Source organism: Pleurodeles waltl, chromosome 9 (assembly GCF_031143425.1).
Source record: "Pleurodeles waltl isolate 20211129_DDA chromosome 9, aPleWal1.hap1.20221129, whole genome shotgun sequence".
NCBI lineage: Eukaryota > Metazoa > Chordata > Amphibia > Caudata > Salamandridae > Pleurodeles > Pleurodeles waltl.
In genome coordinates, this window is record NC_090448.1 from 178,282,516 (window position 1) to 178,295,411 (window position 12,896).

Below are 12,896 nucleotides of genomic sequence, written 5' to 3' on the forward strand. Positions count from 1 at the left end.
GTGCCCTCCCCCGGGTGTGCTTAGAGAGGGACCGAGGCACCACCACCCCCTTTCAGGAAAGGGGTGGAAGGAGTTATAGCCCCTTTTTGCCTGCAATAGATCTACCTGGCAGGGTGGAGTGAAGATCTGTGCATTACATTACAGTACCTGACATTTGTCCTCGGGGACTGGGTCTCATGAGGAAGTCATGGCCTCATGGTTCCTACAAAGGGCATCCCTCAGTGTGATGTACAAGCCTAAATGATGTTTTACATTGATGATGATGCCAGGAGCTCTCATGATTTTTTCATTATTGTGAGCATTTATTTTTGATATGTCTACTAGGATATGTGCATTGTTGGTAATGTGATCACTGTGGCCCTATGCATTCATGGAGATATATGTGTATTATGACATGTGCATTCCTAATAACAATGTTTTCCTGACAACTGCTTATGTTGCAGTAACCAGTAACCCATATGTTGTATGTGACTATTGCTGGCTTCTGCAGAGTAATAGTACTGTGTAATGTTCCGACCGCTGCTTGAGTAGCAGGATATTACTGACTTGTTGTGATTGGTCTAATGATGTTGTGCACAATATAGTTTATTTTTATATAACTTGGTGTTGTGTTTCCTTTGTGGTGGGGATAGTGCATCATGTGTGTGTTGTGCAAACGCTTTACACATTGCCTCTGGCATAGGCCTGCCTGCTTGTGCCAAGCTACCAAGAGGTGAGCAGGGGTTATCTTGGGTATGCAACTCCCTCACCCTGACTAGAGTGGATGGGTTCTGCCTGGCCTAGGTGCATACCCTAGCCAACCAGAAACCCCATTTCTAACAGTGTGATAAAGGGAGAGAAATGACTAGAACTCATAGAAGGATACCTTACTCTCACTCTAAGCAACAGCCCACTGTACACCTACCATAATACTTTTTCCTGGGAATGCACACATGAGGTGCACAGACCTGGGTGAGTCACAGTGAGCGACTGCATGTATTAAAGGGAGACACATGACTGTTAAGGCCAGGAGGCTCTGCCTGCCCAATCCAATGACCCAGCACACTACATATGTTCAAATAACCTTGCAGGTATACTTGCTATAGAAGTCTACTCACCTCAGAGGACAGATAATGTGATCTGTGAGTTGTGATGTGAGTAATGTCACTATGAATCCCAGGAGGGCCAGGCCATGCAACCCCAAACACCAGGCCAGTGTCCATATGATATTGTGCCGCTGTCCATGAAACCACTAATGAACTTGACACACCTGGGAGGGACAAAGATACAGGTCATGGTAAACCCTTTGATGGGGCCACACACCCAGATCCACCTTGAGATGCTATTCCAAGATAAAAATAGTGTAGACATTAAGGACAGCTCAAAATGTCTGGAAATAACATCTAAGACAGATCAAAGGCCCAAAGATGTGTCATCTGTATGGCATTGGTGCTAGTTACATCCACAAGGCACTGACCACAGGATGACAACTATCACTTTTTATCCAAGGTTCTGCCAATGCCTGCATAACAGACACCTGGGTTGCAAGATGACTCAAACAACATCCTTCCCAGCCACTGTTCTGCCTGCACTGCAAGCAAGATATGAGTCAATTTCCCTCCCTTGGACAGCTAATAATTCCAGACAGTCTGAGGCTAGGTCACCGAACTGGAATTGGTATGTGACTCCCATGTCCCATGTCAGTTTATTACAAACTAGAAGATGTGTAGCTGTTACATAAGGGAAATCAGTAGATCCAATGTGGACATGGCCCTAGTCCAATGTCACTCTTGACTATCGTGGTAGATGTCACAATACAACCACTAACATTGATTCTCTCACATCAACAGGCTTCAGCATGAGCGCAGACACATGGGTGTAGGGTGCATGAGAGGGATGGTGTGGCACAGTGGCAAGAGGCTGCTGGTGATGCCCCTGGCCAGGATACCATCAGCCAGGTCTTAGGAGCCTATCAACATTCCTAAGGCTTTATATGCCAGGTACTAACTGAGCCCAGGGAAATCAAGGAGCTACAGAAGGATTGCCATCAGAAAATGCGTAAACAGTCGGAGACCCACAATACCAACATGGTTTCCCTAACAGGGGCACTTAGGGACATCAACACTACCCTGAGCAGGGATCAACAACAACATCCCTGCCCTTCTCAACACATCCTGAGCCCTACATTTCCCCATACAGTCATAGTAATCACATAAAATCACATACTTACACTCAAGGGAAGTATTGATTGATGAGATCTGCCCACAGGTCTCCACCTTCATCCTCACCACTGTCATCCTCACTTGGCATTTCCGGAGGCTCACCCGGTGGCACAGCTGGCTCCCCCTCATCTGGATATGGGATATTTCGCCTCAGGGCAATGTTGTGGAACATGCAGCTAGCCACATTGATCTTTCACACTTTTCCTGGCAAGCAGAGGAGGGCTCCACTTGTCATGTCAATGCTACAAAATCTGGCTTTCAGGAGTCCAAACACCCACTCCACAACATGCTGTGTCCTTCCATGAGTGTTGTTGAAGCAGACTTTTCCTGGTTTAGTTGGGTTTCTCACCGGTGTCAACAACCATGGAGCTTTTGGGTATGCAGATTCCTCTGTAAGGGTATGCAACATATGTGCAATCCTTAAGTCCCAAGCAGTGTCTCACTTGCAGCAGACATAGCATACAAACACACATGATATATGTGACTTACCAACCAGCCAGGCCCTCTCTGGGTACAGTTGTGTCATCAGCTGAGGAATAACACTGTTCCGCATGATAAAGGCATCATGGACTCAACCCAGATAATGGGCACAGACCTGGAAAATGTTGAGGTCCGCTAAACAAACAACTTGGACATTGATGGAATGGTAGTTCTTCCTGTTCCGATAGACTTGTTCATTGTCATGCAGGTGAACCAAGGCTACATGTGTACCATCAATGGCCCCCATCACATGTGGGATGTGTGCCACACCATAGAAGTTAGCCTTCACATGGGCAAAATCCTGTAGTTGAGAAAAATGGATGTAGCTGTCCAGGTGTTTCAACATTGCTGAGAGTACATCCTTCAAGACCAGACTAAACATGGGCTGGAACATCCCAGCAGATAGGGCCACTGTATTTTGGAAGGACCCTGTGGCCAGGAAGTGCAACACTGCCATGACTTGAGTGATGGGTGGTATGCTATTTGGATAACTGATGGCAGATGTGTCTTTCTTATGTCTTTCACAAGACTATAGTTCTTCTCAAGAATGTATACATGGAAACCACTAGTTTGTTGGTTGAGGAAACTCCCTGACCAATGGGAAAACAGTTCCCATGGGCATAATTTCCACTCTGACATCATTTTCTGAGTGTTTGGCTGTAACAATACCTCATTACATTGCTCTGCCAAAATCCAACATGGCAAACCCTTTGTTTCCCTCGGCAGAGCTGTGGGCACACCTCTAAGGTGTGTCTAGGGAAAAGAGAAACTCCCCCTGCAAACCAGTCAGAAACAGGTCCTTTTAGTACATATGTCCTACTTTTAAATACTATACACCCTGTCTTATAGCTGGTAAGGCTAGTTTAGGGGTGACTTACTACCATGAATTATTAATATTTAAAAGGAAGGTTTAGGCCTGCTAAAAACAATGAAGTGGCAGTTTTAAATAACCACCCAGCTAGGCTGCTTGGTGTGGCATGCCTTACAGTCATGTTTTACCTAGTCACTTTAGTGGTGCCACAAAAAGTGCTGCAGTCCACTACATTTAACTTACAGGCCCTAGGGTCTTGGGGTAACATATACTATGGAAATATATGCAAGTTAAATGTGGCAATCATGAAAGCTAACAGTGTCAGTCTAAAAAAAGATTCTATGTAGGGAGATTTACCACCTCAGCAGCTTGGAGCTTTTCTCTCTCATCTGCACTAGCCATGTGAGAGGCCTGGGGTCATTTGAACTTTGCAGTAAGTCATAAAACATGGAGGGTCCCAGCCTCTACAGAAGCCAAACCACAGCCAAGGATTCCCCATCAAAGGAACTCCAATCCTCCACTCTGAGAAGGAGTTGACTGTTAATAAAGCAGCTGGTTGATCCAGACCCTCGTCATTAAGCTGTGACAATACTGCCCAAGTTCCATGTTATTAAGTATCTGTTTGTACCAAATGCTCTTGGCTACCGTCTGATGCCTTGAGCAGAGATGATGTGCACAGCACTTCCTTCAGAGTGCCAAAGAGCTTCTGACACTCATCAGGCCAAATTACTTTCTTGGGCTTTTATTTTTATGTGAGTTTTGTCAGGGGGCAACAGTGGTGCCATACCCCTTCTGACATCTCCTGTAGTACCCGACTAGCCCCAGGAAGGCTCTGACCCAAGTCTGTGTTTTGATAGGTTCCCAAGCTAGGCCAAATGACTTTCTTGAGCTGTTTTTTATGTGAGTTTTGTCAGGGGTCAACAGTGGTGCCATATCCCTTCCGACATCTCCCGTAGTACCCAACCAGCCCCAGAAAGGCTCTTACCCAAGTCTGTATTTTGATAGGTTCCCAAGCCAAGATAGTTTGGGTCTTGGGTTTGGGAAGCTGCTCATTTCCTGCACCTGATGTGGTCTACGCACACCACAGATCCCTGCCCTGTCTGACACTTGCTTACTTTGACAATCGATCCTGCCTATTGCAGGGCCTGAAAACGTCTCTGAGGTGGGTCTGGTGGTCCTGCCAGGTGGACCTAAAAACAGCTATATCATCAAGATATACTGCACAAACAATCTCCAATCCCAACAGTACCCTGTTTGAACTTTGAGGCCCATATGTGCTGCACCCTCAGACCAAGAATGTTGTCTCAGTAAGCAAAAGTAGCATATAACAGAGGTGAATAGCTGTCAACTGGAATGATATTTTTTTGGCACAGCAGGGGAATGTGGTGGAAAGAGGGCTGATATGTTTTCACCACAGGTCGCATTATTCAACTCTTTCTGCTATAACCATCCTCAAAGAAACCTCCCAGCTTTTTGACCATAGAAGACTTTCGCAATGCTCTAGAATACATCGACCAGCTGTGCGGCAGGTGGATTTCAGACAGCTAATGCCAGACTCTTTAGATGTGTTGTTTTATTTCACCACTGCCATCAATGTGATAAAGTGGATTATTAGTTTGGGTAGAGATGATAAAGTCACAATACTGTACCAGGTCAAGTTACGTCTCAATAATTCAAACCTGAGCCACTAGCACAGAACAGAAAGGCTTCACTTATCAGAAATATGTAAACATTTGAAGATACCAAAAGCATAAAACTCAATACAATAAAAATCTACTAATATTGATATAAATAGAGTAAACAATATTTGAACAAATAGACACCAAAATGTCTAAAAAATCTTAGATCCGATTCCCTACATCCGATTTTAGAAGTTTTGGAGTGTCTTGCTATGTTGAATAATGCACTATTCTATCATGCTGGTTACATGTCAGAATAGCAGCATCAATTGGTTCTCTTAGTCTAGGTTTAATTGTGTTTGATTGACAAATTTTCAGGCGTAAGTCATACTTACTCCCATACTTAATCCATGAAGTATATTGTCATTCAATGAGCATGGTAATAAGTCACACCTGAGAAGGAGAAAGTCACAACTACTCTCAGGAAAAAAAAACTGGTGAATCATGCCTTTGTATTTTTAAAATATTGTGCAAGAATACACTCTCCATTCACCATACCTATGATATGACTGCAAAACCCAACATTAATGTGAAGGCGTGCTTCACTTAAACAATTTTTAAAAATCTTATGATAACTTCTGCATAGTTTGAATATTCTTAGGGTTTCACTTCTGTCTTATTGGTATAAACCACATGGAATGATTGTTGCACTATTTATCCCTGTGTTCAGTGTAATACGTGTTTTTGTTTTATTCCTGCACAGTGCACCACTACCTTTTTTAACACATCTCTATAAATATGAGTATGAGCAGAATGTGAATGCCCTCAGGTTACCCTGGAGTGCCACAGAAGCATTATCTAACACTTCTATGTATTGTGAAGATTAAACCATTTTAGTTAACGTATTTTTGTTGAGGAAAAGATAAATAACCAGTTACATTTGATTTCTAATCCAAAATATATAACAGGGATACAGAAATTAGAATCCAATTTTTCATGAAAAAGAAAGGGGAGAAAGAGGAAAAGAAAGAAAGAGAAAAAGAGTGAGAGTAAGCAAAAGATAACGTACAGAACAAAATTCAATGAATTACCAAAGTACAATATGAGTTTGGAGACAGATAGCTTGCAAAAAGTAACCAAAGTAAGAGAGATCTAATATTTTGTTTAAAGCTTAACAAGATGGGACCATTCTGAGTTGCATTATTAAATATAAATTTTTTCTAGGTTGTGATCATGGAAGTTCAAGGTCTTAAATCCTTAGCACCCAACCGAATAGTGTATTGCACAATGGAGGTGGAAGGAGGAGAAAAACTTCAGACTGATCAGGCAGAAGCTTCCAAGCCAACGTGAGTACCTTTTTTGTATTATATAGCTCCATTCTCAATGCTCAGTTGCGCATCCACAAAGAAATAGGAAATGAATGAAAAAGAAATAAAGGCATGTGAATATTTTTTTTTCAACTTCTTTCTGTCACATTGGCCAAAACCAACTGAGTGCAGTTGTATTGTGCTATATCAAGGCCAAGATAACAAACTTAATAATATGAACACACACGAATATCATGTCCACTACATCACCTATCACTGTGCCATCAAGGTAAAAATATATTTCCTATTCTTAACTTCAATTTAGTTACTCAGACTTACTGTGCGCAGTAGTGGTTAGATCGATGTTATCATGACAAAACATATTTCTCATGCTTGTGTTTCAAATAGTTGACAGAAAATTTTGAAAACTATGGCCCTCATTATGAGTTTGGCAGGCGGTGGAGACTGCCTGCCAAACTCATACCACCGAGAGACCACCTATGCGGTCCAAACACTGCCAGCCCTATTTGGAGTTCACTGCAGGGTTGACGTGCAGAAACAGCATTTCCACCCACCGGCCCTGCCGTGAACAGGGCCTTAACATTGCAGCCGTCTCGTAATCAAGCCTGAGGGAATGTGGTGGTGTGGCGGGTGCAACAGCACCTGTCGTGCATTCCACTCCCTGTAATTCGGGCAGTGGAATGCACAACGGGCCTGTGCATTGTGGCCCCTGCACTGCCCATGCCAAGTGCATGGACAGTGCAGGGGTCCCCCAACACCTCCATTCTGCCAGCCTTTCCATGGCAGTGGAACCGCTATGAAAAGGCTGGCGATATGGGGACTCGTAATCGGGAGGCCATGGCGGATTACAACCGCTGGGACCGCCAGGCTGACGCCATGGTCGTAATGTGGCGGTCGGACCACTACGACTGCAGCGTTCTGACCACCACCGTGAATCTGAAGGTCTCAAGACTGCCAAACTCATAATGAGGTCCTATGTCCCCTGTGCTAACTGTAAATGTACACTTCATTTGATCAAATACATCATAATTTTCTATACACAGTATGATCCAACTAAGCATCTTCCCTATATTGGAACTCCTAATGCCCTCCTTACTGCCTTCCTTTGGGTGGGGCCATCTACTAGAAACACAACCACAATTTGAAACCACCCGTCTCACATTAACTAACATGGAGTAGTCAACGTGACATACGTTGTGCCAGGTATTTTTGATCCCTTGTGCCTCTTACTGGGTTGGCTAAACTAACGGTTCTCTATTTTTGTAAATTATGGGATGTATTAATACTGGAATGGGTCAGGAATATGAGGGCAGAATATAAAAGGTTTGCAATAGCATTACCAGAATATCTAGGGATAAAATATTGAAAGGTAAGTTTGTGAATATTTAAGATTTATAGTTAGAACCACGTTTCTGTAGGAAAACAGTTTTTTGACTTGCCTAAATCTTTGGAATCATTTGACGAATATTCAGGATTTTTTTTTAAAAAGTGTCCCCTAGAATCTTGTTGGACATGGAAAGTTTCCAAGTGATCAGTCAAGTATGGGGCCGAAAAAAGGGGCGGGTAAAAAAGTGTTTCCCATGTTATTTCCCATAGCAATTTTAGACACAACTGCAGCCCAAAACTCTAAACAGATTTACACCAAATTTGGCAGGAAAGGTGTTGTTGGTCCAGAAATCACACTTTTTGTTATTTGGTGTAAATCTGTTCAGTAGTTTTTGAGATAATGAAGGAAAAAGAAATGTGTTTATCTGGGCCAAGCGTAAGCACAGATCTCATGGTGAAATATGATTGTCTGTCAGCACTTCAACCAGAAAATGATGGCAGCCATCTTGGGAACAATACACATGATAGCACCCCATTGAAAATTTAAATGCATTGTAGTGAATGACAGGTTTTGAGGGTCACAAAAAGGAGAGTGTCTAAAGGGTGATGATAGATTTTAGTTGCAATATAAATCATTTGTTGCTCTGGTGAATTTTCTCCGTGAAAAAGCTTTCGGCTGGGATTTCATGAATCATGTTTGAGAGAAAACTGTTTTCTCATGATTTTCCCATAGAGGGTATAGAGGGTGTGCCGGAAGCTAAAATGAGAGCATATTTGCTGTAAATTCACACTCTCTTTCTGAGCCATATGAGAATGAAGTCTGACATTCTCAGTAAAACATATACTTCCAAGAGGAACAGCCTGTCATATTATTACATTGTTTTCTACTGCAGCCTCCCAGAGTGTTCTAAAGAACAACTAGAGCACTAACAGTCTTACTTATGACAAAAGTGTGGCACACTTGAAGCCATCTTGATTGAATAAAACTGGTAAAACTTAAAACAATAAATTGAGAAAGGAACAAAATGTGTGGTTTCATGTTGTCATAGAAATTATGGTTAGTGCTATAAAAAGAAAAATTAGGACATGTTTTAAATGAGTTCTCAATATCTTCCTCTTCTATTTCATTAAAACATTCAGACATGTAGACTGCAACATGCACTTTCAACACCAGCAGCAGACTGCCATTTAACTCCCTGGTGATCAGCAATTTACTACAGTGTTCTAATAAGCAACTAGAGTGCATAATTCTAAATTTATGCCAAAAGGCATGTTTACCCGCCATCTTGATGGAATCAAAGTGGAAAACTGAAAGCATTTTCCACTGAGGATACTGAAATAAATCAGGATATTCAGGGGCTTCATTACAAATAGGTCCCCCAAGAGGGCCACTAGAGAAAAGAGAGACAAATGTAGCACAAAGATCACCCAAATGTAGTCCAAGTACAGAAGTGTGCAAAACATTTATTATTTTGTTTTTTTACTGCTTTATATAGTGCAGATGTGACCCAAAGGTACTGGAGTGCTTTACATGATCATCAGTTACATTACACAAGGACACATTCCTTTTTGGCTTTAGGTATAAGTGGGTTTAAGTGATTTGCACAGAATCCCAATATCTTGAGCTGACTTCAAAACTCGAACATGGTTCCCCATTTTACAAAGAATGCAGCTCTGGCCCTTATGACCCATTCTCTACCTTAAATGTAAGATATAAACAAGTGATCAGTTGGCTAAAAAAATCACAATAGTAAATAATTTAAAAGTGCTTTGTCGCTATTTGAGAACTCAGAAAAGATGTCCTCATTTTTTAGAGCACTATCCATAATTTATATGGGAATTTTTATAATTTCTAAAAGAAATGGTTTAAGTATTACAGTTTTGATTACATCAAGATGACTTCAGGAGTGCCACACTTTTGTAATAAATATACAATGTTAGCAATCTAGTTGTTCATTAGAACACTGTGGGGAGGCAGATTGCACGGACTTGAATAACTGACGGCAGAAAAGAGGGTGCAGAGGTAACAAGTTGACCACACTGGGCAGACTGGAGAGGCAGTGGCAGTACAACGCACCATGGAGGGCAGGAGAAATGGGCGCAGGAGCAACAAACCAACCATACAGGACAGGGAAGTGAGACTATGGCGATATAACAGACCATTGAGAACAGAAGGAAGAGGAGGTGACAGTACAAACATACATGCCAAAAGCCCCGATTCAGGCAGGAGGCTCCCACTGTTTTTAAGCCCAAAGGGGCTTTATTTTATCTGTCTTCTAACTAAAATCTCTTCTTTTTCAATGTAAATCAATGGGGAAAATCATTTCCCCAAGTTTTCTTTTCAAAATCTCCCTCTTACCAAGTTCAAAATGCTGGCAAGTGTGGTACAATGGATCACTGAGGGCAGGAGGAATGGGATAGGAACATGGACTCGAATAACAGAGGGTAGGAGAGAGATGGGTACCAACCTGACCTTACAGGGTAGGCTTCAGCTGTTGTGGCAACACAGTACACACCACAGGGCAAGTGGGACAGCATTGCAGCACAACGGCCATGGAAATAAATACGGAAGGGACAGGGCCATGCACATGGACCACAGAGAGCAGAGAGAAAAGGTAAGGGCAGCAAGCTGACCACACTGGACAAACAGGAGGGACAGTTGCAGCACACCAGATCATGAAGGGTGGGAGGAAGGGGGCAGGGGCACAACAAGGGACCACACAAAGCAGGAGGAAGGAACTAGGGGCCTACACATAGAAAATGAAGGGAAGGGAGTAGTGGGGCAAGGCGGGTGCAGCAATTAAAATGCAGTTATTAGATATTACTCTACAATTAAAAAAAAACATACAAATTCATGGAAAAAAACCAAAGGTTACAGGAATGTTATACTTAGGTTGATATTTTGTCCATGCAAAACCATAGAAATTCAGCTGTTATAATTATCTGAAGAAACTATAACTTGCTGTTAAATAACTTTAGGCCATGAGTTACAGTTTATTGACATAATTATAACTACAACTGCTGAATTTGTATGGTTTTGTTTGAGTAAAATGTCAGCCTAACTATCACATCCCTGTAACTGTATATATATATATATATATATTTATATATATATATATATATACAGTTACAGGGATGTGATAGTATATATATATACACACACTACCCTTACATACCTCTTACATATTTTGATGCTCGATATTCAGGCCACTCTATTGTGATGACACTTTGGTATTCTGCCTTTGATATTCCTTACTACAATCATTCATTCATAGAGGGCTTTTCCTCTGCATACACGCACTAGTATTTTATTGTACCAACCTAACTTGGAATCAGTAAGAGGAATGGTGTAATTATATCGATTGCTCCCTGCCGTCATTTGTTTTCTACATTTACATTACTTGCCTGCAGCATTGCTGTGTGCGTGCTAGGATCTCTAGAGTGCAGTGCCAAATCATGTCATTATAGTTTCAGTGACTTTCTTGAGAGGGACACAATCCATGCTGGCACAATCTACAATGAAAAAGTGTGACAGCTCAGAGAGTTAAACAGTTGTAACTAAAATATGCAAGTCACGGCAAGGTCACATAAAAACCTTTCTTTCCAATTTGTAAATTTTAGCGCTATTAATTTCGGTAATCCTAATACAAGTTATTTATATCGTGTAGAAGTGTGGTGGGGAGTGCTATAAAACCAAATTATTATTAATATTTTTTTTAAAGCCATTCAGTCGTTATATAAACTAATCCTTTGGCCATCTTCACATGAAGAATGTTCGAAAGAGTCAGACTCTAGCTGCAAGTGAAGTACAAGCTGAGGATGTCTGTTGGGTCTCATGAATGAAGGTGTGCTCATTTTATCGCAGCTAATTGACATGTATTTTAATGGAATCTTTGTGTGGGCTCAATTAGTCGTGCACGGGACCATCGCGTGTTCCCGAGCCCATATTGTGCCATGCTGAATTAACACATCTCTCACTTCGCGTCTATTTAAAGACATCCAATTACTGCTAATGCGATACAAGCAAGACGTAAGAAACTGGGCTGAGTTAACGCTGATTAAAAAGCACTGAAAATGCATCCCTGTTCCTACCCTGGCATTTTCTGTTTGAGGAATGTGCAAACATTGCGTGCACGAAAAATAGTAAACTACTGAGAAGATGCTTTGTTATTTCATTGTACTTGTATTTGACAGTATATCTGAAAGTTAGCTGTATTCCTTTACTACTCTGTTTTCATACTGTGTAATAGCGAGGCTGTTTTTGCATCTTATTTTTTCCATTTACGCTATTTACGCTTTTTTGTTTAAAACAATTTCAATGAAGACTCATGTTATAAGGTGTAAAATAAAGTATTACGGTGAGCCATTAATTTCTGTTGTGAAATAGTGAAGTCCATAAGCAAAATAACACTTCTCAGATTTGTCCTTGAAGCAAGATTTGTTTTATATTGTGGCATTAAACCATGTTCTAAGAGCTCCAGTGGGGAATGGAAGAAGCAATCTTACATATATCACGACATTCCTCAAGAAACTTGTTAACATTTAGTCATTGTAGTCTACAATTGTAATTACATAAAACACATATGAATTGAAAAATGCTGTTTACACTTATATTGCCAATTACTTTTCTGGGGAAATAGTAGAAAGTAATAACAAATTAACATTTGTAACTTCTCCCTTTGAGGCAGATTTGTTTGATGTAATGACCTAAATAGATCCCTTAATCGACTAGAGAACAAAAGCAGCAGGTATATGTACGCCACAAAAAGTATGACACCTGATCAAATGGAACTGTAAGTGAAAATTGGTAATTATTGAAAAAATATTATTAGTGAAAACTACTACTGATTTCGTAAAAGTTTCCAAGGTTTTGTAAGGCGATTTAAATGTGCACGACTAAGTGGAAATATGTACAAAGACACTACTAATGGAAGTGCAGCGAGGAATTTGCGCAAAACTGTGGTGAAAACTTTAATACCACAATACGTTGAGAAATACCTAACTGGGGAATTTGGAATAACGACATTACTGGGTCTGGATTATTATGTGGGTCAAAATATATTACCCTCCTATAAAAAAATGAAACATATGGAAATATATTTCTCTCTCTTTGCTACTTGACAATCCCTGT

General features: G+C 41.1%; 1 protein-coding gene across 13 annotated transcripts in view; it reads left to right on the forward strand.

Moving 5' to 3' along the window:
• The window catches only part of CADPS (calcium dependent secretion activator), a 1,450,780-nt gene that overhangs the window by 602,976 nt on the left and 834,908 nt on the right, over positions 1-12,896 (forward strand). For all 13 annotated transcript variants that reach the window (XM_069206526.1, XM_069206531.1, XM_069206527.1 and 10 more), the window contains exon 6: positions 6,336-6,457. In XM_069206526.1, the coding sequence (XP_069062627.1) occupies positions 6,336-6,457 (122 nt within the window). The remainder of the gene's footprint in view (positions 1-6,335; positions 6,458-12,896) is intronic.